The 24,460-nt window shown below is 39.3% G+C and overlaps 3 protein-coding genes across 4 annotated transcripts; 1 reads left to right on the top strand and 2 right to left on the bottom strand.

The window, feature by feature from the left end:
• Nucleotides 1-1,588: 1,588 nt before the first annotated feature.
• On the top strand, nt 1,589-23,195 carry LOC120423947 (DNA polymerase zeta catalytic subunit). Of its 2 annotated transcripts, XM_039587932.2 has the most exons (9): nt 1,589-1,740; nt 1,807-2,205; nt 2,266-3,609; nt 3,667-3,792; nt 7,371-8,955; nt 13,106-13,300; nt 17,981-20,389; nt 22,821-22,971; nt 23,058-23,195. In XM_039587932.2, exons 2-8 carry the CDS (start codon nt 1,850-1,852, stop codon nt 22,959-22,961), a joined length of 6,156 nt encoding a protein of 2,051 aa, XP_039443866.1. In that variant the 5' UTR covers nt 1,589-1,740; nt 1,807-1,849; the 3' UTR covers nt 22,962-22,971; nt 23,058-23,195. The 2 variants fall into 2 exon arrangements, with proteins under 2 accessions (XP_039443866.1, XP_052567165.1); XM_052711205.1 differs by lacking the exon at nt 23,058-23,195 and having other exon boundaries at nt 22,821-23,056.
• Nucleotides 13,406-14,273, bottom strand: LOC120423949 (glandular kallikrein-3, submandibular-like). Its single transcript, XM_039587934.2, has one exon. The coding sequence runs from the start codon at nt 14,236-14,238 to the stop codon at nt 13,444-13,446; it is 795 nt and encodes a 264-aa protein (XP_039443868.1). The 5' UTR covers nt 14,239-14,273; the 3' UTR covers nt 13,406-13,443.
• LOC120423955 (trypsin-1-like) lies at nt 23,038-24,207 on the bottom strand. The gene is made up of 2 exons (XM_039587939.2): nt 23,559-24,207; nt 23,038-23,493 (listed from the first exon to the last, which is right to left on the bottom strand). Exons 1-2 carry the CDS (start codon nt 23,946-23,948, stop codon nt 23,038-23,040), a joined length of 846 nt encoding a protein of 281 aa, XP_039443873.1. The 5' UTR covers nt 23,949-24,207.
• Nucleotides 24,208-24,460: the final 253 nt, after the last annotated feature.

The following is a 24,460-nucleotide window of genomic DNA, read 5'->3' on the forward strand; positions in this document are numbered from 1 at the left end:
TAAATTCGGAGATCGCACACTGGTTTCATCAACCTAATGGTCGTTCGAATCACTAAAAACATGAATTTATGCACTTTTTAAAACTTTTTTTTTTTAATTTTTTCATCCAACATTTGTTTACCACTGAAGGTAACCTTGGTATCATGCTTCGATTGATTTGCAAACATCCTGCATACTTTTACAAATCGAAAGCAATAATTCAAGCCATTATTAAATGATAAGTCAAAAAGCATAAACAAGTGCATTCTTAAGATCCCTTTTAAATGAAAATGCAATAAATTGATCGCGTATTGATAATAAATGGGAAACATTTTTTGAATCTTCCAGGCTCGTTTTCTCAACAAGCAGAAAATTCATATGGGACATTTATGCGAACATGGGCAGTATATTCCCTTCGATTTACTTCATTCTTTAATAAAATAAAAGCAAAATCCTTCCTATTGATTTTCGGCCTTTCAACACACATGTTCAAAATCATTCAGTTTACGTCGTAACCGAACCAGACATTAGTAAATGAGGCTTCTGTCAGATTTGAGTGAATTTCACTCAGAAAACACAAAACCTGAGTGAAATTCACTCAGATCCGAGTGAAATTCACTCAAATGTGACAGATTCCCAATTTCTTGATTGGTTCGGTTTTGACGAAAACAGAATGATTTTGAAAGTGCGTGAAGGTTCTGATTTTTTAGATTGAGATTAAGGTTTTATGAGGTAACTCTTGATTGTCGAGATGTTTATGATGAGCTCAAAATGTTTAAACATTTGTAATTTTCAGTGGTGTTCAAATTTGATTTATTATTTTAAAATATTGCAAACAAGAACCACTTGATGAAACGTCAAACGTTTTTTATAAGGCTTTATTCTCAAAAATTTGCCAATATATTCAAACTACTGGGTGCCACAGAAGTTAGTCGGTTTGCATCAGGTGTTTACTTTCACTTTCTCACAAAAGTTGTTTATCATGCGAATCAAAACTGTTTAAAAAAATAAGAATACGCAGTTTATTGAACCGGTCAAGGAAAAAATCAAATGGGCAGCTGCAAAAGCAAGCCAGTAAAGGTGAAACAAAACACAAAAAATTGCTCCATAAACTAAATTTAGTTTATTTCCTTTGTAAGGCTAGTATGGAGATCGGAAGGAAAGGGGTCAAGAAACAGCTTTACGAACAGCAGAACAATGGAGAGGGAGCGATTTCTTGGGGCTTTTCTTCACCCTCTCTGGCTTGCTTCCGCTGCCGCTGCTGCCCATTTGAAATTTTTCTTGACCGATTCCTTCCGAAGTGCGTTTACCGCTTACGGATTGTCAAGGGATACAGATTGGCCAATGTTTAACAGATCCAAACGCACTGGACACCAACCACCCTTTACGCCCATAAAAACTGGAAGTGTTGCAAGCGCCAGTGCTGATTTATTTTGCATCGACCAATCTGTTTCCTCTAGACAATCTGTAGTTTTGCCGGTTTTGCCAAAATCTGAGTAACAATAACTCAGAAATGAGTTATTTGGAAGGAACGTGTAAGGAAAAACAAGCTGAAATTTAATCTTTTTTTCTAATTCCACATTTCTGTGTACAAACTGCAACTGTCAAAACAAGAATTTTCGTGGCCTCACTGAAGCCGATTGCAAACAGAAAAATCGGCTTAAAAGTACAGTTAATTTAGCAAATTTCCACATTTAAACATGTTTTAAGTATAGTTAATGTCATTTTTAAGTTGAACAACACAATAGTCACATATTTTTGGTAAGTTTGTCCCGTTTTGGAAGCCTTTAGTAGATTCTAAAATTTGCCGCCTTTTGCTTCTTTTAGGTTATGTTTTGCATCACTGCGTAAATAAACACAAAAGTCGAAAATGGTCCGCGACGGCTCGGTCACGTCCTTCCGGATCGTCTCGGTGGACCACTACATGCACAAGCCGGAACCGCGCTTCGACTCGTGCTACTCCGAGTTCCGGGGGTCGGACGTGCGGCAGGTTCCGGTGGTGCGGCTGTTCGGTTCGACCGCCGACGGAACGCACTCCTGCGTGCACATCCACGGGGTGTTTCCGTATTTGTACGTGCCGTACGATGGGGCGACGGGGGATTCGCTGGCCGTGGACCGGCTGATGTACCAGATTGCCGGCAGCTTGGACAAGGCGATTAATGTTTCGTTGGGGAATGCGAACTCGGCGGCGACGCACGTCTTCCGGATTGCGCTGGTGAAGGGGATGTAGGACATGTTTTGGGGTTGTTTCTTGGTCGTATGACTTATTTGAATTCTTGCTTTTAGACCGATTTACGGCTATCACAGAAAGGAGCATCAATTTTTCAAAATCTTTTTGTACAATCCGTATTTCATCCGGAAGGCGACCAACCTGCTTATGAACGGCGTAATCATGTCCCGGGTGTTTCAGACGTACGAAACGCACGTGCCGTACATTCTGCAGTTCTTCATCGATTACAATCTGTACGGGATGAGCCTGATGAACGTTCCGACGGCGGCGGTTCAGGAGCGAGGCGACGGAGAAGGTCAGCTGGCAAAGATGTCCACGTCCGAGTACGAGGTCGACATTCTGGCGGTTGACATCCTGAACCGAGCCACGATGGAGGAGGAGAAGCGCTCGCCGTACGCCAACCCGGGAATCGCCTCGATTTGGAACGATGAACAAGCTCGGAGGCGCCTGCTCGAAATGGACCAACCGGAAGCGCTCAGTTTATCGCAGAGCGGGAAGGTCGAGATCGTGACCGAGAGCGACCGTTTCTACCGGTCCCTACTCGCGGCGAAAATAGCTTCCGAAGGGCGTCCAAATCGCTCCGACCCGGACGATTCGAAACGCATGAAACCTCCGGTTTCGTTCCTCCCGTCGGAAGCCGCCGAAGACGAACCGCTGCTGGACGCGTCCTGCGTCCAGGACCACAAGAACTTCACCCAGCAAGCTTCCTTCGACCAGTCCAACACGACGTACAACTTTGACCTGTCTCAAGTCGACGAGGAGCGCATCATCAGCATGTCGCAGAATCCGGACGCGACGTTCGCCGACGAAGACCACGAGCTGCTGGACATCATGAAGGAGCTGGAAGGTCACGACCAGGAGGACGGGGACAGCCTGTTGGCCCCGTTGACGCAGCAAAGTCAGGCGAAAACCAGCTCCTCACAAGGAAGCAGCAGCAAGCGATTGAACGCCACGTTAAGCGGAGATCTGGAGGCGGTTTCACTCATGGAAGGCGAAGAAAAGATCGAAGCGATGGACTCCGACGACGAATTCCTGCTAGATTACACGCTAAAAACGGAGGGGAACAACTTGTTAAACGACAGTGACGATGAATTTCTGGAGTCGAGCGTGATTCCACAGCTCGACGGAGCTGACGGAGAAATTCCGAGTTCGAAACGAACCCGGCATAACGGTGTGAACGGGCACGGGCCGATGCAGAAACGGGTTCGTTTGACGAACGGAGTTGAGGTGAAAAAGGCGCCTCTCGCGAATGGGTTGCCACGGACGAGGAAGGCGGGCAAGATGGAGGAGGTCGTGCTGAACGGGGTTGTTGCGAATGGAGTTGGTGAGGAGGGAAGTTCTGCAGGCAGGAAAAAGTTTAAGGTTGATGACGAACCCAAGATGAAACCGCTGGAAATAAGGTAAAGCCAACTAATCAAATTGAGTTTATTTAAATAAAAGAAATATTTTCGTTGTAGACTCATGGATCTTGCGCACCTCGAAGAGTCGGTGAATGGATCTCCAAAAGGTGAACCTCAGAGCATGACAAACGGTTCCAGCAGCATGTCGAGCGACGTGCCCCAAATGAAGCAGTTGCAAATAAGGTATGCCTTTCCTACCAATTCTAATCACAGGGTGGCCACTCATGTTAAGAAATCGAGATTTAGTCCGAAAAAAAATGCAAGTATTAATGATTTAACTTGAAATTCACATTCGTGTTGAACCGGCTCCGTGGCTTAATGGTTACGGCTTCTGCCTCACAAGCAGAAGGTTCAGGGATCAAATCCCGGTCGGTACCTTTGAAATTTGGAATCAAGAATTTGAACTTTGAATATGAACAAAAACGAAACTTGAATCAGGTGGGATTCAAACTCACACCTTTGGATTGATGGTCTGGGACTCTAACCAGTTGGCCATCTGAAGGTTATAAAACATGTTGTATTCTTCTCATATTATATACGCTCTGATCCCTGATTTGCCTGAAGGGATTGGGAGTCTTAAGATAGATCAAGGATCCGTCTGGTGCTTGCTTCTATGTTAAGGCGGGGCCGGACAATGCCCAACGACCTTGGAATTGGGCCGCTAGGATCTCTGCCATTCTGAAATGGGTCGTTGGAAGCAGCGCGAGGGCTATCACCACCTAATACCCGGGACTGAGATAAGTTGTATCAGCATTCGGCATATACAAAAGTCTGATACAAATTATACTTTCCCATAATTTCGCTACCGGTTAGCGAAACCACACACGGACACACACACAACTTGAAATTCACATTCGTGTTAGGGAAGCGCTTATTCGGTGGCCAATTTTATTCATTCTAAGTACTTGACCTTGCCGTCGGTGTTAAGGAAGCGCTCATTTTGTTTGCAATTTCTCTGCATTTTAAAGACATTTAAAAATCGAATGGTTCCAGTAGCATGATGCTAGATGCTAGAATTTTGAATTTCTGAATTTGTTAAATTTTTATTTTATTTTTTAAATTCAGAAGTTTTATTTTTTCCATTTTTTTAAATCGCAGCAAAATATTTTTTTAATTTTTAAACTTTTGAATTGATGATTGATGTTTTGGAACTTTTATTATCAAAGATTTTTCAAATTTTAAAGTTTTGAAGTATAGAATATTATTATTCTAGAATATAAAATTGTTAAAATTTTAAGTGTTCGTAATTATAGAATTTCATAATTTATCAATTGAAATTTTGAATTTTAAAATTGCAGAATTTGAATTTCGAAATTACGAAATTTAAACTTTAGTGTCTTTGATTTTTTTTAAAGTTATGAATTTTAAAATGGCTGAATTTGAATTTCTACATTTCATAATTTAAACTTTTGCGTCTTTGATTTTTTTTTAATTTTATGAATTTAAAAATTCCTGAATTTGAATGTCAAAAGTACAATGTTTAAAGTTTTTAGTATTTGTTTATTTTTATTTTTTATTTCTTCAAAAAAGCTCCCTTTCCTTGACCGTTCCTTGGTTGTTTTTTTATAAGGAGTTTTGCGTTCCTTCCGAGCTCCGTATCAGCCTTTAATCAGAAAAAGTTTCCTGCTTAAAAAAACGAATGAAATAAATGGGATGAAATTGATATTTAGTTATACTTGCCGTTCTACGCATAACTGTCCCATGTTAAGAAGGGCAACTCTGGAGTTTTTTTTACAGGTCTAATAAACTTTTTTTTTGCTTTTTGGGTGTTTTTGAAAACCCCTTGGCTGGTTTCAAAAACACTCAAGAAGCGAAACATGAAAATTTTGTTTACTATTCTGTCGTTCTACGCATAATTGTCCCATGTTAAAAAAAGTGCAACGCGAATGAAATTTTTCGATCGATTTCTGTGTTTCTACGCATAATTGTCCCGTTGGTTCTTATTCGTCCTATGTGTCCCCAATCGTCCCAGTTAGTAGTTTATCATTCTTATTTATGATCCTCTTGCTATACAGTATGTAAACAAGACTCAATGCTTCGTATAACTAATGATTCCGTGAAAGAAAATACTTGGTGGGACAATTATGCGTAGAAGTGTAAGTACTAGATTTTATGGGTTTTTCGAAAAGTATACGACAAACTAAAATTAAAAATGTCAAAAGGTCAAAATCGTCAAAAAATGACATGGGACAATTATGCTTAGAACGGCAGTATATCTTAAAAAAAGGAAAATTCGACCGAATTCTGTGTTTCTACGCATAATTGTCCCGAGGGTCCCTGTTGCCTTATAAATCGATGCATTATAATTTCTCGACAAAAAAAAAAAAAAAAAAAAAAAAACAAAAAAAAAAAAAAAGGTTGCTCAAAATTATTATTAAACTGCTTTGTTTGACGTTTGGCTACAGCCCAGTTATCGAGCGCCAGGTTAAAATGTAGCCCAGTTACCAAACAATGTATGTCCCTAATCGTCCCAGTAAACAGACTTGGTGTCGTTTTTAAAGAGTTTTCGAACAAAGTCCTACTTGATTTTATGAGTTTTTCAACAAGTATACTTAAACCTAAACATAAAAATGCTAAAAAGTCTGAAGCGTTGAAAAATTGCATGGGACAGTTATGCGTAGAACGGCAGTATATATACTGCCCATGTTCGCATAAATGTCCCATATGCAAAAACAGCAAGCTGAGAAAAACGCATTTGAAGTTTGTCCTATACATAAGGCTACGTGTAAAGTTTTCGCGAAAAAACTGGATTTCCTCCTGATTTCTACAACAAAGTACTGGATGTTATAGGCTCTTTTGAAAGAGCTCACAATTTTGAACAAAACTGCATCAATAACTCGAAACCGATGAAAATGCATATGGGACATTTATGCGATCAGGGGCAGTATAGATTATTCCAAATATATTTTCATGTTTTGTGTTGCCCCGATGTTGACTCTGAGGACCCCGTGGCGCGGTGGTTAGCGGCTTCGGCTGCCGATCCCTCATGTGTGCTAAGGGGCCCGGGTTCGATTCCCGCCCATCTCCTCTGGGTGTTCTGTGTTTGTCCCGTTAGTTAGTAAATTCAGTCTGAAAAGACGGTGTGATGTCTATTATTATTTAAAAATCTGAGGCCAAAAAAAGTTCATTACATTTTTTAAAAGTTTATTTAGGCCTTTACAAATATTTTTCAAAATCGCACCCTGCAATATTGCCTCTTAATATAAGGGAGCAAAAATAAAATTATTTTTAATCAAAATTTCAACGTGAATGGACGTGCAAGAAATCATAAACAATTTAAAATGCGTGTTTCTGAGCGAGTTTTTTTTTTTGCCTAATTCCCAAATTTATTTAGAAATAGATTTGGAAAAAAACTCTTTTTGTCGGTTTCAATTCTTTGCAAGGCTATGTGTGTCAGCAACTGAAGTTGTGTGAAATTTTCTCAATATTTCAAATAATTTCCATGAGTTATAACTCCATGTTTATACAAAAATGGGTTCAGAAAAATTCTTTAATGCATTTTATGTTCTGTAAGAAAAACTGACGTAAAATTCATCATTTGAAAATGCGTTTTGTAAATTTGTTGATATAGTTTCGGTGCCCATTTCTAAAATTTGGTTCTATTTCGGAGAGAATTGCTTTTTGGAAAATCTAAAATTACCAGGAGAGTCGCGATGGAAATTGAGTTTTAGTAGCCACCCTGTAAACCTGGTTGGCAAAGGACTGTAAAGTTGGGTTAGAAAAGATCAAAAATCAAACTAATGTTCCCCTTTTCCCTCCAGAATCCCCCGCATGGACTTCTCGAACTACCCGCTCCCATCAACGTCATCATCCCCCTCCCGAGACACCTCCCCGTACGATGAGTTCCGGCTGGCACGCGAGTATGACCTCGTCAACAACTGGGACCCCCAGGAAGGTCTATCGCGAGGTCAGTCCTCCGGCCGACGGGGTCGCGGCCGCGGCCGCTCCAAAAAGTCTCGACCATATCGGAGAAAGAAGGCGGAGCCCGTTGAGCAAGAACCGGAAATTGATCTGGTTCTATCGCAGCAGTTCCAGAACATTATCAAACTCTCGCCCAAGGTGCTGATCAAGCCGATCAACAACTCGGAGGCGACGTTCGTGACGGACGAGGTTTCGCGATGCTCGCAGGATCGGCCGGATGCGGAGCTGCCGGAGATTGCGCAGGTTTCGGGTCGAACGCAGTCGCACACCCCCGATGGGGGTGAGGTTTGTCCGATCGTCGAGGATGCGGAAGAGGAGGAGGAGGAAAATGACCTCAACATTAAGAGCTTCTACGAGCAGACGCTCGCGTTTGACGACTTTGACGAGCTTGGGTCGGGGTCGGATGGGAGCGTGAGTGAGTTGAGGTTCCCGACCTTGAAGGACGACAGCGCGAAGATCTCCGTTACGCTTGAGGAGAAACCGCCTTCGTTCGAGGCCGCGCTGGACGCGTTGCAAAAGTTTGTCATACCGCAGGTCATCAACCGCGAGCCGTTCTACAGCAATCCGGACGACGTGACGGGTCGCAAGGAGGTCGGTCACGTCGTGCTGAACATCGGCGGAAGCAGTTTGAACGACCTGAAGGAATTCAAAAGTGTCGTGCCCGGGTTGGGATCGATCAACCAAGCGCGCTACGAGAAGCTCAGCGCGATCTACGGTGAAGATCTGCACGAAGCTCTGGGCGTTTCGTCTACGCGACCCAACGCCGCTCGACTCAAAGAACTGCTCGCGACGGAATCGCCCGTAGTGATACATTCAGCGGCGCGACCTCCGTCCAAGCACGAAGCCAAAGTTTGGCTCGAAGCGATGAAGAGCATTCGCGTTGAGAAAGAGACGGACGACCACGGCCAGGACAGTCCCATCAAGGTCAAGAAGATGCAAGCCATCATGGCCGGTTCAGACGCGGAGCAATCAAACAAACCCCGAATCGACCACGACAGCACGCTCAACCTGAGTTCCCTAATCAGCGACGACAACGTGAGATCGTCCGGAGTCGACTCCAGTGCAACGAAATCGCTCGTATCGAAAATTCTCAGCATGAACACGCGATCGTCCCCCGCGAGGGCGGACTCCCCAACCATGTTCTCCCCGTCAGCCGAGCCGAACCAGCTGGAACTGCTGAGTTACAGTGCCCGTAGGAAGCGAAGACCAAAGGCACGGCTGTCGCTAAGTGCCGCAAGATTTAAGCGACTTCGGAGTGAGAGTAGTAGTGCGGTAAAGGACGATGTTCGGGTGGAGCAGCTGAACGAGAGTTCCCGCTCGGATGTGGAAGAAGGCGTGGACGTGATCAACTCGTCGCAGATTGTTGTTGCTAGTCAGATTTCGCAGGGGTCTTCGTCGGACTGCACGGCGTCGGATCAAACGACGGTGAGTTGAAAATATTTTAAGAGTTTCTCTGAAAATCATACCTTGGAAATTATGTTTGACTAGAGGTGGGCAAAAAAAAGAGCGAGCCGCTCAAAGAGCCGGTTCACTAAAATGAGCGAATGAGCCGCGGTTCTTTTTCAAACTTCGGTCTTCTGAAAGAATCGTTTCAAAATAAAGAGATTGCTAACTTATTTTTTTGTTATTTAAAAATATAATTTATTGAATTTCCAACAAATTGTACTATTTAGTTTGATTTTGAGGAATGAAAATGATATTTCAAATATTTCAATGCTTATAAATTAATGACACGGTATCCTATTTCAAGTTATCTATATATATAAAAAATTTCGATGGTTTTGTTCGAACGCGAATCAGTTCAATACGGAGCGTCGGATCGAGGTGCTCTTTGTTGCGTTGGGTTCGTATAAGCCCAAGGAAGGTTCTTACGCCAAAAAGTGACAGCTTTGGCCACTCGGGAACCGATTCCGGAAAATCTGCAGATTGTATGGAAAAAGTTGCTTAAAATCAAATTTTGATCATAGGAGGCTGAACAATGAAAAAGCTAAAAACGTCAACAAACGTTAAAAGGAAAAGACGAAGTTTTTCGGGTAAGGCTTGTTTAAGATAAAAAAAATGCAAGTTAAAGAGGGGCTCTTTCCGGATTTTTGAAAGCTACATTGCAAATTTCTCATCAATTTACATTTAAACATTTCTAGTTCCTTTAGTTTGTATGTGGATGTTCTCGATTTAGTATTTATTTATTTTTTTCAAATAGTTTATAAAAATCAAATAAAAAAGCATAAAAACAGAACCATGCTTTGTAATATCCTTGTCATCTATTTTTTGAAAAAAAGAGCGAAAGAGCCGTTCAAAAGAGTCGCTCATTTTAATGAGTGAGCGAAAAGAGCGATTTTTTCCACCTCCTTTTTTGACACGATTTTTACTTCTCGATTCCAAATACCAGTTGTTAAAAAATTCTAATTAGGAAATTTTGTAATTTTTTTTTATGTTTTTAAAATGTTGTAACGAAATTAGATCTCTGCAGTGGAGATGCCCTTATGATGCCTCACTCGAATGATGCGGTACTGACGGAATCGATTTTGGTCGTCTTCGGTCCGTATAACCTCAAAAGTTATCATCAAAACAATAAAATGTCCGAAAGATAGTTTAAAAGCCCTTAGCTAAGGCTGACAATTCTTGCTGACCAAAAATCCGTACACTTATGACCAGTAATAAACTAACAATGAGTTATTTAGATAAATTAAAATTTGGGACTGAAACCCGGAAAGCTATCAAAAATATCCTTTTAAAATCAAACTGACAGTTGAATAAAAATCAATTTTGCTTAAAAAAAACTTCGAGTAAGTAAAAATTATGAAAAATATACAAAAAAAAAACAAAATTATAAACGTACAAAAGGAGAAAAAATTAAGTAAAAAAAAACCCAAAATATGTGAAAAAACTTTATTTTGAAATTTCTCAAGACATGAATGCGGATTTTTGTTATCATATAATTTTGTAAACTAATTTTTTTTAAATAGGTCACATTTTGGCAATTTAAATTTCTTTTGAGTTTTTAAAATAGATGAATAAAAAAATATATTGTTGAATGAATTATTTCAAACTTTTTATTTATTTTTTGTCTTAATTTTTATTTTTTTATATTTGTTTGTTTTTAAGGTAAAAAATTAGGCCGATGCTAATATTTTTCAAAGTTTTTGTCCCTCGGCTCTGGCCGGGGTCGAAGGAGGGAGGGGGCAAACAAAATTAAAAATTAAAATAACAAGACAAAGTCTCAACATTTGAATGCAAAAAGTGTTTTAAAATGCATTTTACACTAGTTCAGTTGTTATTCAATCAATAGTTTAAAAAAAAAAGTTTTGGTGAAACAAACATTTTAACGAAAAAAAAACTTTTTGCGACACTACACATCGAAAATTTTCAAAAATTCAGGTAATTTAAAAATCAACCCAAACATGTTAAAAATTATACTAAACGAAGGAAAATGTATTTTACATTTATTTCAACTGATTCAAATACATTTTTATTTAAATTTAGAAGTTCTTTTGAAAAAAAATGCCCCCGATTTTTCGGGCCAACTTTGATGGGGGGGGGGGACAAAAACTTGAAATAAAATTTGTACCAGCCTTATTATCATTTTATTTTTGGGACATTTCAATTTATTTTATTTATGTATATATGAATTTGCTTCTTTGCTTTCTTTGAGATTGTTTATTTTTTATTTTTTATGTTTTTTTTTTTTCTTGTGATATTTAAGGATGGTGTCTTTCAATTTCGGGGCAATGACTGTCAATGATGGTTCTGAATTCTCGATTAAATTTTCAAAAGGCCCTATCTGCATAGGAAACTCATGAGGGATAGGTTGTTTTGAAAATTTAATCTAGAATTCAGGGTCCAGAAATAGTAAATTAAACCTCTAACGCCCATGGTTGCACCAGAGCACCACTAATTTTTTACTTCAAATTAAAATTTCTCGAAAACTATTAGATGAAATGAACTCATTCTTCCTGCACAGTGTTAGGATGTTTACTGCCTCCAATTCAAATTCCATCCAATATGGAAATCCGTAAAAAATCTCGATTTTGCTCTGGGCGGGAAGGAGTTAAAATGAAAAAAATAATCACTATACCGTAAACCGGGGTGACTTTGATAGGATTTCAATTTGTTTTTGGAATATTTTCCAACAGGTAAGGTTTTTCTCAAGATTATTATTTTTAAAACATGTACTGGGGTAGGCCACACAAAGTCCATGCACTATTTTGGAAAAAAAAGTTTTTTCAATAGTGTTTAGAAAAACAGATACGTTAAAAATTCTTAGTTTAAACTCCGGGGTGACTTTGATAGTCACAGTTTTTCTTGTTAAAATCATATTTAAGATGTTCAAACTTAATTTGTACGTTAAATGTACCATCACTAAAGTAGCTGATATAGTTTTTTAACAAAAAAAATCAATGTTTATAAATAGTTAACTAAGTTTATAAGCTTTTTAACAAAATACGTATAAATTTTAGGTAAAATTGTTAAAAGGTCGGAATTTTGCCTGAAATTCTTTCAAACTAGCTTTGTTTATAAAATTATCGATTTATATTGCATTATATACTGAATTTGAAGCACTAATCGCAAGTTTTCACATTTTACATGAAATTTGTTCAACTGAAATTGCCTATAAATTTGGAGTTTTTTTTATAAAATTGTGTTTCAAAAACACATATTATTTATTATTTACAAACTTATTTTACCTTCTCTTAGTGGAAAATTGTCCAAAGAATCCGAAAATGCATTCCATTTTCCGATTCAATATCATGTTCATTGAGAAAATCATGACACTTTGAGAAGTTTAAAATAATGAGTTTCATCACCGTTTTCTTAACTATAGTTAACTAACTTTTTAAACTTTTCAAAATTTTATGAAAAGTTCTTCTTGAGGTACTTTGAACACTTCTCTACCACGGTCAGTATGATCCCAAACCATTCCGTACGTATTTTAATTGTACTCTTCATTTTGCGGAAAAATCGCAAACCTATCAAAGTCACCCCGGCTATCAAAGTCACCCCGTTTTACGGTATTTAAAATGCTTTTACTAACAACACAAAAAGAAACATTTTTTAATTGAAACATTCTGAATCAAGCTTTGAATGTTTTTCTAAAACAAACATGGCCGCCAAATGGCCGATCGGAAATGATGCGAGAATTGTTAAAATTCGCGATGTTTTTTAAATTTTTAGATTTCTGAATTTGATAATTTAAGGATATATTTTTTTGATTTAAAAAGTAAATTCAAAATTTTCCAAAATCTTAAAAAAATCAAAATAATAAAAAACCATTAAAGTTGGACTTAAAAGTTTTTGATTCTTATTTTTCAATCAAGAATTACAGTTATAAATTTTTGATTTTTTTTAAATATGAGAATTTTGGAATATTCAAATTGAAAATCAGTATTCATAAGACAATGTGTAATTTGATTTGCTCCCTAGCTGTGGATACGCCCTTAAGGTCAATAATATTAAATTTAATGTATTTTTTAATTGTCTTTCTGTTAGGAATAGTTTTCAAAGGAATAATTTGGAAATCATTTTCGAACGCCTTATTACATCGAAATAAAATTCCTTCTTTTTTTCTTCTTCCCAGCTCCCCCACAGCGCCGAGGTGGCCTCGATGAGGGAACGCTTGCTGCTGAACGGCGACGACGCCGCCCCCTCCGCCGACTGTTCCGGGGCGGAAAACAACAGCGGCAACATATCGGCCGCCACCCCGCGCAATAACAACACGTACGGCTTCAAGGTCAGCTTCGAAAACTTGCAAAAGGCCAAAGCGACGTGCGAGGTGAGTTGAGTTCCTGGGTTTGGGGTCTTATTTTTTGTAGATTGTTGAATGTTTTTTGTTTTATTTTTTTTTTGTAAGAAGAAGAAATGACTTAAATAGTTTTGGCAAAAATCAATTCGGTTTATTCACTACTCTAAATCTCACTAATCCTTGCGGGCAAGTTTGTCCTCGATCCAGTCGATAAAGTAGGACACGCGCACAAACACTCCCGGGTTGTTGGGGCCTCCGCACGGGACTCCTCCCCAGGAAACGATGCCGACCTGTTCCTTGTGTTCCGGGCCCTCCAGCACCAGCGGACCGCCGGAATCTCCCGAGCAAACTCCGGTACCTCCCTCGACCGTTCCGGCGCAAACGTTGCTGTCCGCCACCGGTCCTCCCTCCCAAATTTTCACGCACTGCTCCTGGTCCATGATCGGCAAGTAGGCCTTCTGCAGCACATCCGGGTAGATCGGATAGGCGTTGAACGAAACCGACCCCCAGCCACTGATCACACAAGTTCCGTCGTGCAGCACGTTCTTCCCCGGCAGCTGAACCAACCCCACAAACTCGTTCAGCTCGTACGGCCGGTCCACGCGAAGAACCGCCACGTCGTTCGGCGCCACCATCCCCACCACGTAGTCCTCGTGAACCCAAAACTCGTCCACGACCCGCCGTTGAGCCTGCTCGCTCGGCGCGGCAAAGTCGTGCTCTCCGGCGACGGCCTCGACGGTCAACCCGGACAGCAGCGCCCCCGTACAGTGGCCAGCGGTCAGCACGAAGCGGTCGGCGATGAGCGAACCGCCGCAAAAGTGGCGTCCGTCCAGCTGGAGCGAGATTTGGTACGGGAACTCGTGCTCGCCGCTCGGAACGCCGCCCGCGATCTTGCTGGCCGGTTTGGCCTGCACGGCGGTGGTTGCTGCCAGGAAGAGGAGGACCAACGCGGATTGGAGAGGTGCCATCGTGGGTCTGTTTGTTTGGTGACTGATGATTCTTGGGGTGAAGGGGGCTCGCTTTTATAGTAGGTCTTCGGGGATTCCAACATAACTTTTTCAAGTACTGATAGCGGGGTTATTTTGAAATCGATGCTCAACATCGTTGAGTGGAATTCTGAAATCGATTGGCGGCGTGCTTATCCGTGGGATTTATTCAAGTCACTTGACGAGTGGTTATTGATGTAAAGTTAACTTCGAGAGGACACGCGATGGGATTTTTATTATCAAAAGAGATATTTTTATAACTCGTCATTTGCAATCAAAATAGATTTCTGAGCAAAACTTTTCAAATTCTTAACAGAATCTATGATTGCGTTTTATTCGATTTTGAAAAGTTTCTCAAAACCTAGTCAGGTTGTCAGATTCTCATCTTCCATTACTCATCGGAATGGATTTTCATTAAAAATCTTTCAATTGTGATTCCGAATGTTGTTGAACAAAAAGTAAATTTAAAATAACTCAGAAAATCAAGTGCTTTGTAGTTGTAGTAAAGAAGTCTGGCATTATGAAATATGCTAGGACATGTAACAACAAATTACATAATGATACATTAGCAATTCAGAATTACAAAAAATTAATAAATCATTTCAGAAGAAGATGTAATGCAGGATTACATAATACCAAATTACAAAAGATTGCTTACCAGTGTAATTTCGCATTTTTTTTTTTAAGATTTCAAAGCTTGCTTTTTTTTGTTTTTGCATTCCCTTTAAGGTCTCCTAGGCCCAGTGCAAAAAACATGATTTTACTCAAAAATGAATAAATCTCCAACACAGTGTGAACTCTGTATTACTCTGTGGTGCCAAGATGCAATCAAAGATCGAGTTCCTGAGCATAATCTCGATTTTTTAATTCACTTTTTAACATTTAAACTTAAAGTCTCAAAGTAAAACTTTCAAAAAAAATGTTTCTTAATGAAAAAAAAAATGTTTTTTTTGCGGAACTGGATTCCACTATATTTTAATTATTGACATTTTTTAAGGGAGTTTTGGAAAATGTTATTTTTTGCAATTTAAAAACATTTCATGAAGGAAATGCACCACTTCAAACAATATTTTCGAAGAGCTGGCAAAGTTTCCTAATATTTAAAATATTGTTAATCGGATTGCTTCATGCTGAGATATTTTTTTTTTCAATATTTTATTTTGTGAATTTTGTTTTTCCATGTCGCTTAATTATCACTTTTTTTAAATGACGGTAAGTTATAAGGTGAAGGGCTGGTACGGAGCTCGGAAGGAACGCAAAACTCCGCATTCAAAAAATAAAAAGAAACGGTCAAGCACAGGGTCACGAAAAGATTTTTCTTGAGTGGGCTAAAAAAAAATTGAAACGGGAAGTTGTTTGCATATTTTTCGATGAAAAAAATCAAATAATTTTCATTTATTTGAATGCGACCGAAAATTACAAACGTTTAAATAATTTTGTGTTCAATAGCATAATACATATGGAAATCCTGAGTTGTCTCATTGAACCGAATCTAAAAACGCAGAATCTTAAAATGCCAAAAATAAAAAGAACTGATGGCAAACTAATCAAAAAATCATAAAAATAGACAAAAATTTACTAAAATATAAACATATTCAAAAAATCATAAAAATTGAGAAATTCAAAAACATAAAAAAATCAGAAACCTAAAAATTCAAAAATACGAAAATTACTAAATTTTAAAAATGAAAAATTCTGAAATTTAAATTTTTAGAAATCTAAAACTTTAAAAATGTTTTACAATTTATAAATTAATTAGTATCAAAATCTGAATTTAGACATTTAAAAACCTTAAAAGCTAAAAAAATCTCAATTCATAATTTAAAAATTCAGAATTAAAAAATTAAAAAAATAAATCAGAAAGAAAAGCCATAACAATAATCATTTTATTTGGTTTTCAAAATTCATAAATTCAGCAATTTACAAAAAAATAAGGTATAAAAATAATAAACATTAACAAAAAATTTGGTTTCAAAAAATGAGAAATTAAAAGACCCAAATAATCAAAAACCTTGAAAATTCTAAAATACAAATATTAAGAAATCCAAAAAACTAAAATCCTGAGATTTTGAAATTCAGAATTTGAAATTTCTAAATGTAAAAATTTTAAAGCTTAGGAATTCAAAAATACAGGTAGGTATACAAAAAATCAAAATGTGAAATTTATAGATTTATGAATTTAAAAATCAACATTTAGACATTTAAAAACCCAAAAGTATAGCTAAATTTTGAAAAATTAAGAAAAATCTGATTTATAAAAATATAAATGTAAAACGCAAAAATTTTAAGTAAAAAATCATTTCAGAAATAAAAAAATAATTACAGAGATTAGAAAAATATAAACGATTATCCAAAGTCCTCGTCAAAATTTTACTCCGAATAATCAAATTACAAAATTTGTATTTTTCTTAAAAATTTGTGTTTCTAACAGAAAATATGACTCCAAAAATGCTCCAAAATTACATGGTTTTCTGTAAGTTAAGATAGTGGCAAACATGAAGACTCTTAAAATTTACATAATTTTAAATAAAATATAAAAATATCCCAAAATTAAAAAAAAAATTATAGTTTCAAAAATTGAGAAATTGAAAAACTCAAAATATCAGGAACTTAAAAAAACATATATTCTCAAATATTAAAAAATTAAAATTGTGAGATTTTAAAATTCAAATATTTTCAAAATTTTGGAATGCAAAAATCCAGAAATTTAGAACCTCTAAAATACAAGTATCGTCATCAGGGGTGACATTTAGTCTGGGGGGTGAGATTGGGACATACAAAAATTCTGCATTTTTGTATGACGCAATCTCACCCCCAACTTGACTTCCAGACCCATTGTCATCCCTATTGACGGTATACAAAAATTTGAAATTTATGAATTTATGAATTTCAATACCAGAATTTAGACGTTCAATAACTCAAGAACCCAAAAATTCAAAAAATTATAAACTAAAAATTTTCAAAATTAAGATTAAAAAAAATAGAATTTTAGAAATTAAAAAAATAATTTCAGAAATTGAAAAAATCGGTAATCCATGGATTTGAAAAAATATTACCACAGTTCGTACACGATTATGCAAAGTCCTCGTCAAAATTTCACTCCTGTTAATCGAATCACGAAATTTGTATTTTTCTCAATACATATTTGGGTCTGTAACAGAAAAAAATGACTCAAAGAGTGCTTAAAAATTACCAGTCTTCTGTAAATTGGCAAAAAATTGCGCCATTTATAATTTGAAGAATTTTGAATTTTGTGGATTTAAGAATTTAAGAGGGTTGGGGGCCAGTTTTATTTTTACTTACTTTTCAAAAATATTGCTGTACAATACTATCAAAGCTCGCTCCTACACTCAAAATTTCCAAATTATGCACGGGTTTCAAGATACAGTCGACCTTCTCTAGTTCGATATCAAAGGGACCGACTGTAATGTTAATGGTCGTATCACTTGCTTAGAGCGAATCCTAATTCTAAAGGGGATATTCAATTACAGGAAACTAGACAAGTCCTTTTTTTTCTAATGTGCTAAGTTATGTCATGTCTAGTTTTCGAACAAAGTTTCCCGTAGTGGAACGTCACTTTTCCAAATCTTACAGCCTAGTTCGTAATGTGAATCAGCTATAGCTATGTTCTCGCAGATGATCTCGCACAGAAGGTAATAACCCCCACACGAACACGAAGCTTCTAATGCTCATCTTTCTCCCTCTCCGCTTTTTTCTTCTGCAGTACAACTACCTGGCCGTCATGTCCGTCGAGCTGCACGTCCAAACGCGGGGCGACCTGCGCCCCAACCCGGAAATCGACCCCATTTCGGCAGTCTTTTACCGGATCCACAACGACGTCCCGGCGGACCATCGGCGAGCGCCCTCCGTTTGCGGCATCATCCTGAACCGGCAGAGTAGTAGCGGTGTAGTTGCGGACGCGGTCAAGTACAACCAGTGCAGCTATTCGGCGGATGTGGTGGTGGTGGGGAGTGAGCGCGACTTGTACGAGAAGTTTCTGGTGTTGATTTCGTTTTGGGATCCGGACATCTTTGCGGGGTACGAGATCGAGGCGGGTTCGTGGGGGTATTTGATTCAGCGGGGTTACGCGCTGGAGATGAACTTGATGAAGATGCTGTCGAGGGTGCCGACGGCGGAGAAGGTGCACGTGAGCGAGGAGGAGGAGCAGGATCTGCTGGAGATGCATGAGTACAGTGCGGGGTTGAAGATTCCGGGGAGGATATTGTTGGATATTTGGCGGTTGATGAGGCACGAGATTGCGTTGACGTCTTACACGTTTGAGAACATGGTGTATCACATTTTGCATCGGAGAGTTTCGAGACATTCGTTTCGGTTTTTGACGCGGTTGTGGAACAAGTCGTACTCGAAGTGGGTCGTGCTGGAGTATTATCTGGAGCGGGTGAATGGGAATCTGGAGCTGTTGCAGCAGCTGGATTTGATTGGGAGGACTGCGGAGTTGGCGAAGCTGTTTGGGATTCAGTTTTACGAGGTACTTTCGAGAGGGTCGCAGTTTCGGGTGGAGAGTATGATGCTGAGAATAGCCAAACCTAGAAATTTTGTGTCCGTTTCGCCGAGCATTCAGCAGCGTGCCCACATGCGATCTCCGGAATATCTCCCGCTGATCCTGGAGCCCAACTCGCGGTTCTACGCCGACCCGTTGATCGTGCTGGACTTTCAAAGTCTGTACCCGAGCATCATCATCGCGTACAACTACTGCTTCTCGACGTGTCTCGGCCGGGTCGAGCACCTGGGACAGTCGGAACCGTTCGAGTTTGGGGCGTCCCAGCTGCGACTGTCGCCACGGATGTTGAAGGTCCTCGTGGAGAAGAACCTCATAACGGTGTCCCCCTGTGGAGCGGTCTTCGTGAAATCCAGCGTCCGAGAAGGCATCCTGCCGCGAATGTTGAACGAAATCCTGACCACGCGACTCATGGTGAAGGCATCTATGAAGCTACACAAAGAGAACAGCATCCTGCAGCGGGTTCTTCACTCGCGGCAGCTCGGCCTGAAGCTGATCGCGAACGTCACTTACGGTTACACGGCGGCCAACTTCAGCGGTCGAATGCCCTGCGTCGAGGTCGGCGACAGCGTCGTTAGCAAGGGTCGTGAAACGCTCGAGAGAGCGATCAAACTTGTCGAATCTACAGAACGATGGGGCGCCAAGGTCATGTACGGCGACACCGACTCCATGTTCGTGCTCTGCCCCGGTAGAACCCGACAAGACGCGTTCAAGATCGGCGAAGAAATCGCCGAAGCCGTTACCCGAGACAACCCATCTCCCGTGAAGCTCAAACTGGAAAAGGTCTACCAACCGTCGATCCTTCAAACCAAAAAGCGCTACGTCGGCTACATGTACGAGTCCGCCGACCAAGCAAACCCAGTCTACGAAGCCAAGGGCATCGAAACGGTTCGCCGGGACGGCTGCCCCGTCGTCAGCAAAATGCTCGAAAAGGTCCTCCGAATACTGTTCGAGACGCAGGACGTCTCGCGCGTCAAAGACTACACCTGCCGCCAATTCACCAAGATCCTCGAAGATCGCGTCAACGTCCAGGACTACATATTCGCCAAAGAATTCCGCGGCCAGGACGGTTACAAACCGGGCGCTTGCGTCCCCGCCCTAGAACTTACCCGCCGCTGGAAAACAGTCGACCCCCGCCGGGAACCACGCCGCGGCGAACGCGTCCCCTACGTCATCATCAACGGACCCCCCCTCGTCCCCCTTATCAGACTCGTTCGAAGCCCCGACGAACTGCTCGCCGACCCCGGTCTCAAAATCAACTCCAACTACTACATCACCAAAGCGATCATACCTTCCTTAAACCGCTGTCTCCTCTTGATCGGAGCCGACGTCAACCAGTGGTACAACGATCTCCCGCGGAAAGTTCTGATGCTGCACAACACCGGAGGCGGCGGAGCCGGTAAGGCCAAGCGTTCCCTCCTGGCAAGCGAGCTGCAACTCCCCAAGAAGAGTACAATTTCGCAGTACTTTTCGACGACCAGCTGCGTGGGGGATTGTGGCAACCAGACGCATCGTGGGGTTTGTGGTGAGTGCCTCGGCAGGCCGCAGCGGACGGTGAGCTACGTGATGGACAAGATTAACCGGCTGGAGCGGAGGGTGGAGTTGGGGGAGAAGGTAAGGATTTCTGGAACTTGATGATTTTTTACAATCGATTTATTTATGGGTAATTCTTCGCCAACTCACACAGCAGTCGCTTTTGTTGAGTAGTTCTCTCCGTTTTTGCAAATAGACTTTTCTTTGGAATTTTTGATTTGGATGAAGCTTCGTCCTCCCTATATCAAAAGAAGTCATTTTGCATCAATATTTTTTCCATACGAGTCTCCATACAATTTGGGGGGCTAGTCATACAAATACTTATTAAATGTATGAAATTCTGTATCTAAGGAAGGAATTTTCTGAACGATTTGGTGTCTTCGGCAATGTTCTTGGTTATGATTAGGACTTTCAGAAAAAAATAGGTGAACGGATAAAAATCCGATTTTCAAAAAAAATATTTGTTTAAAGGGGACTAACAAAGATACCTTTTGAGCCATAATGCATGATGGTGCAAAAAAAAAGAATTATTTTCGAAAGCGCAGAACATTTCTTTCAAAATTTTAAAATCAGGCAGATTTTTTTTTAAAGTTTAAAAATAGATAAATTTACTTATTTCATATTTTAGAAGTTATTTTTATTGACATGATCAGCAAATTAGCACTGGAAATTGAACCAACAGTTTCCAAGATATCGTCAGTTGAAAATTATTGTTATTTAGTTTTCTACATTAAATTGTTGGAAAAGTGGTGGATTGCATTCACTTTCTAAAAATTTACATTTTAATGCACATCTAAAAAAAATCATTCTTTTTTATTTTGTATTTTTTAATGTTAAAAAATCTATTCAATTACATTATTTAATATTTAGATTGATTGTTGCTGTTTCATTTTAAATGATATGGAACTTTTTGATTCCTTTAAAAAAAATGTGTTGTATTTTTTTATATTTATTTTTTTATTTTTCTATTTTTTTTATTTTTTTTTAATTTTAAGGGTTTTTTTATTTTTAGATTTTTTTTAGGAATAAAAAAAACAAATATTTTTAAATATAAATTATGCACTTATTTGAAATTTTTATATTTTTTAATTTGTAATTTTTTTTAATTTGTTCAATTTTTTTTTACTGTTTTTTAATTTTATTACCTTTTTTCATTTTATATTTTTCAAGACTTTAATTTTTTTAATTTATAAAAAATGTTTTTTTGTTGGTAAGAGCAAAAATGAACAAAAATGTAAATATTAAAAATATAAATAAAAAATAACAAATAATTTAAAAAATCAAATATTTATAAAATTTAAAAATTTAAAATTAATAAAAAATTATCTGGATTTTTTTTTTGAAAAGGTCCAAAAACCAAATTTTCAGTTTTTGCTTTTTGGTTGTTTTTTAATACCCCTGACTCAAGGCGGTTCCAAAATCTCACAGAAAGCAAAAACTGGAAATTTAGTTTATAGGACCTTTAAAAAAAACTCCGGTTATTATTCGTTGAATTTTTTTTCAAATGATTAGGAACTTTCTGATTACATTAACATTTAGTATTGCCATTTTTTTATCATTTTTTTTATTTTTTTATCCAAAGTTTCGATTATCCGATGTTCGATTATCCGAAGGTTTGTGTGAGAATTCGGATAATCGATTTACTTTTAATGGTTGATTGCCTTGATAATAATCAAATACATTTTGTCATTTTTTCATCATCGCCATTTTGGCCGCTATCTTGGATTTAAATTTTTCAAATCGATAATCTTTATTTTTTTCAGTTTGTTTTTAATTTTCATTATTTTTTAAATCTGTAATTTTTTTTAATTTCAGGTTTTTTTTATTTCTGAATTTTTAAATAGTTAAAAAAAATGTAATTGCTTTTGTTTTTTTTATTTTATTTTTTTTTAATTTTGACGGTTTTTATTGTTTTGATTTTTTATCGTTTTTCCGTGCATGATTCGACTTTTCCGTGCATAATTCCATTTGATGCGGTGGCAAACCGGCAGAAAAACGGGTAGCAAGGTGAAATCCCGATGAACTGAGAGCAAATTTACATTTGCTTCGATATTGGCCCCATTAATGAAGACGGCCTAAGTAAGGACGACTCAAGAAATAAAAAGGGAACACGTAAAAAATTACCGATTTTTTATTCCACAATTAAACACAAAAGTAAATTTGAGCAACCATTTTTTTTATTTTATTTTATTTGCTTAAAAATTGACCAAGCAAGTGCAAAAAAATATTTGGCAGTGTTGCCATTTTTTGGAAAAGAAATCGTGTATTTTTTGGAAAGCATTGAAAAATCGCAATTGTGAAAAATCACATTTGAAATGAAAACGTACTTACCTAATTTTTGCCAAAGTACCTAAATAGGATTTTAGCAAAAATTGTGCATTGTTTAGTTTTCTTTTTTTTCAATAGAGCCCACGATTCTGAAAATATTTTTTCGATAATAAAATGTAGAAAAATATGATATAAAATAAGTCCTTCAAATATTTCTCAAATTCAAACATTTTTAATTTCCCAGATGTGCAAATCCTGCTGCCAGCGAACGTTCGAAACGGCGTGCACCTCGCTGGACTGTCCGGTTCTGTTTGTGATCAACCGGCGAACCCGCGAGCACGGCCAGGTTCAGTATTATCGCGACCTGCTGGAGGAAATGTTCTAACAGTCATCAGGTTTGTTGGTGCTTTGTTACAAATTTATTTATTTAGCCTAATTATTTTTGAAAACACGAATAAATATCAATTGTTGTGATCGCCAGACTCTTCCCGCTCAATCGTCATCCGAACCCAGTCCCTGAACTTGCTGATCCACGTTATGACGGTGGGACTGCGATAGGCCGAACACGGGAAGGCTCCCCACGAGACTAGGCCGACCTGGGTTTCGACGCCGTCCACCGTCTGGATCAGCGGTCCTCCCGAGTCACGATGACAGGCGTTGGCCGATCCGCTCAGTTCTCCTGCGCAAAAGTTGCTCTCCTCGAGCGGGCTGAAGAGGGGGAAGTACTGCAGGCACGCGTCGTACGGATAGACCGGTAAGTTGACCTTTTGAAGTTTTTCTGGGTAATCGGGCTCGACGGTTGACGTGACGGCGCCCCACCCTGGCAACACGGCAAATCCAACCATGGGACCGTTTCTGGCGTCCAACGGTATCGTTGACACATTTGTGGTTAACTGCAGCGGTCGATCGAGTTTGATCTGCGAACAAAACCGTAACAGTGCGTTACTCAATGATCATCAGCTACAATTCCAACACCAATTACCAGCGCAATATCGTACGGTCCCACGAAGCCAGGCGATCGCGATTCGTGTACTAAAAACTTGCTCGCATTTCGCCTCTGCTCGAATCCCTCCTCCCTCCTTAAATCAAACTCCCCAGCGACCACCTCGAGCCAACCGCCATCGAACGCCGTCTCCCGGCAGTGCGCCGCCGTCAAAATCCAACCCGGGCTCACGATCGTCCCACCGCAAAAATGAACCGCCCGCGTCCCATTTCCAAAGTTCCACTGAACCGACACCAAGTACGGAAACTCCGCCGGAGAAGCTTCCTGGCCGCCGATCACCTTGGTCGCGGGGGGTTTCAACGCACCGACCAAACTGCTCGAAATCAGCAGCAGACACGCAACCGTTACGAAAACTTTTGAAAAATCCATCGTCGCGAGAAGCACGTGCGCACAGCTCTACGGCGTGTACTAAACTGAAGATCGCGCGCGCGATCGCGCAAGCACGCGCATGATCGCTTTCACCCGAGACCCATGTCCCAAGTCGTCGTCGTCGCGCAAACGAAAGCGAAAGTTCTTTCTCTCAACGGGCATCGTGTGCTTGAGCTAGACGGGTTGACCTCATTTGAATATATGTTGTAGCATTAGTTGGTCTCTGCAGGTACTTGGGAGTGTCATGTTGGTAGGAGATGAAGGGTGAGTCATTTTGTTCGATTGGAACCTAATTGCCAACTGCCGAGTCATGGTGTCTGGCAAAATTTGAATGATATCTTTCTCTCCCTATCTTCTTTCCAAATGGTCATTGATTTATACGGTTCCGTGGTCAACGTTGTTAAGGTAAAGGGGATGACGAATATACTGTCCATTTTCGCATAAATAATATCCTAATATTTTCATCAATTTTTTTGTTTTTGCAAAAGGCTAAAATTGTTAAGGGGCTCAAA

The sequence above is a fragment of the Culex pipiens genome, chromosome 3 (assembly GCF_016801865.2).
Source record: "Culex pipiens pallens isolate TS chromosome 3, TS_CPP_V2, whole genome shotgun sequence".
Taxonomy (NCBI): Eukaryota; Metazoa; Arthropoda; class Insecta; order Diptera; family Culicidae; genus Culex; species Culex pipiens.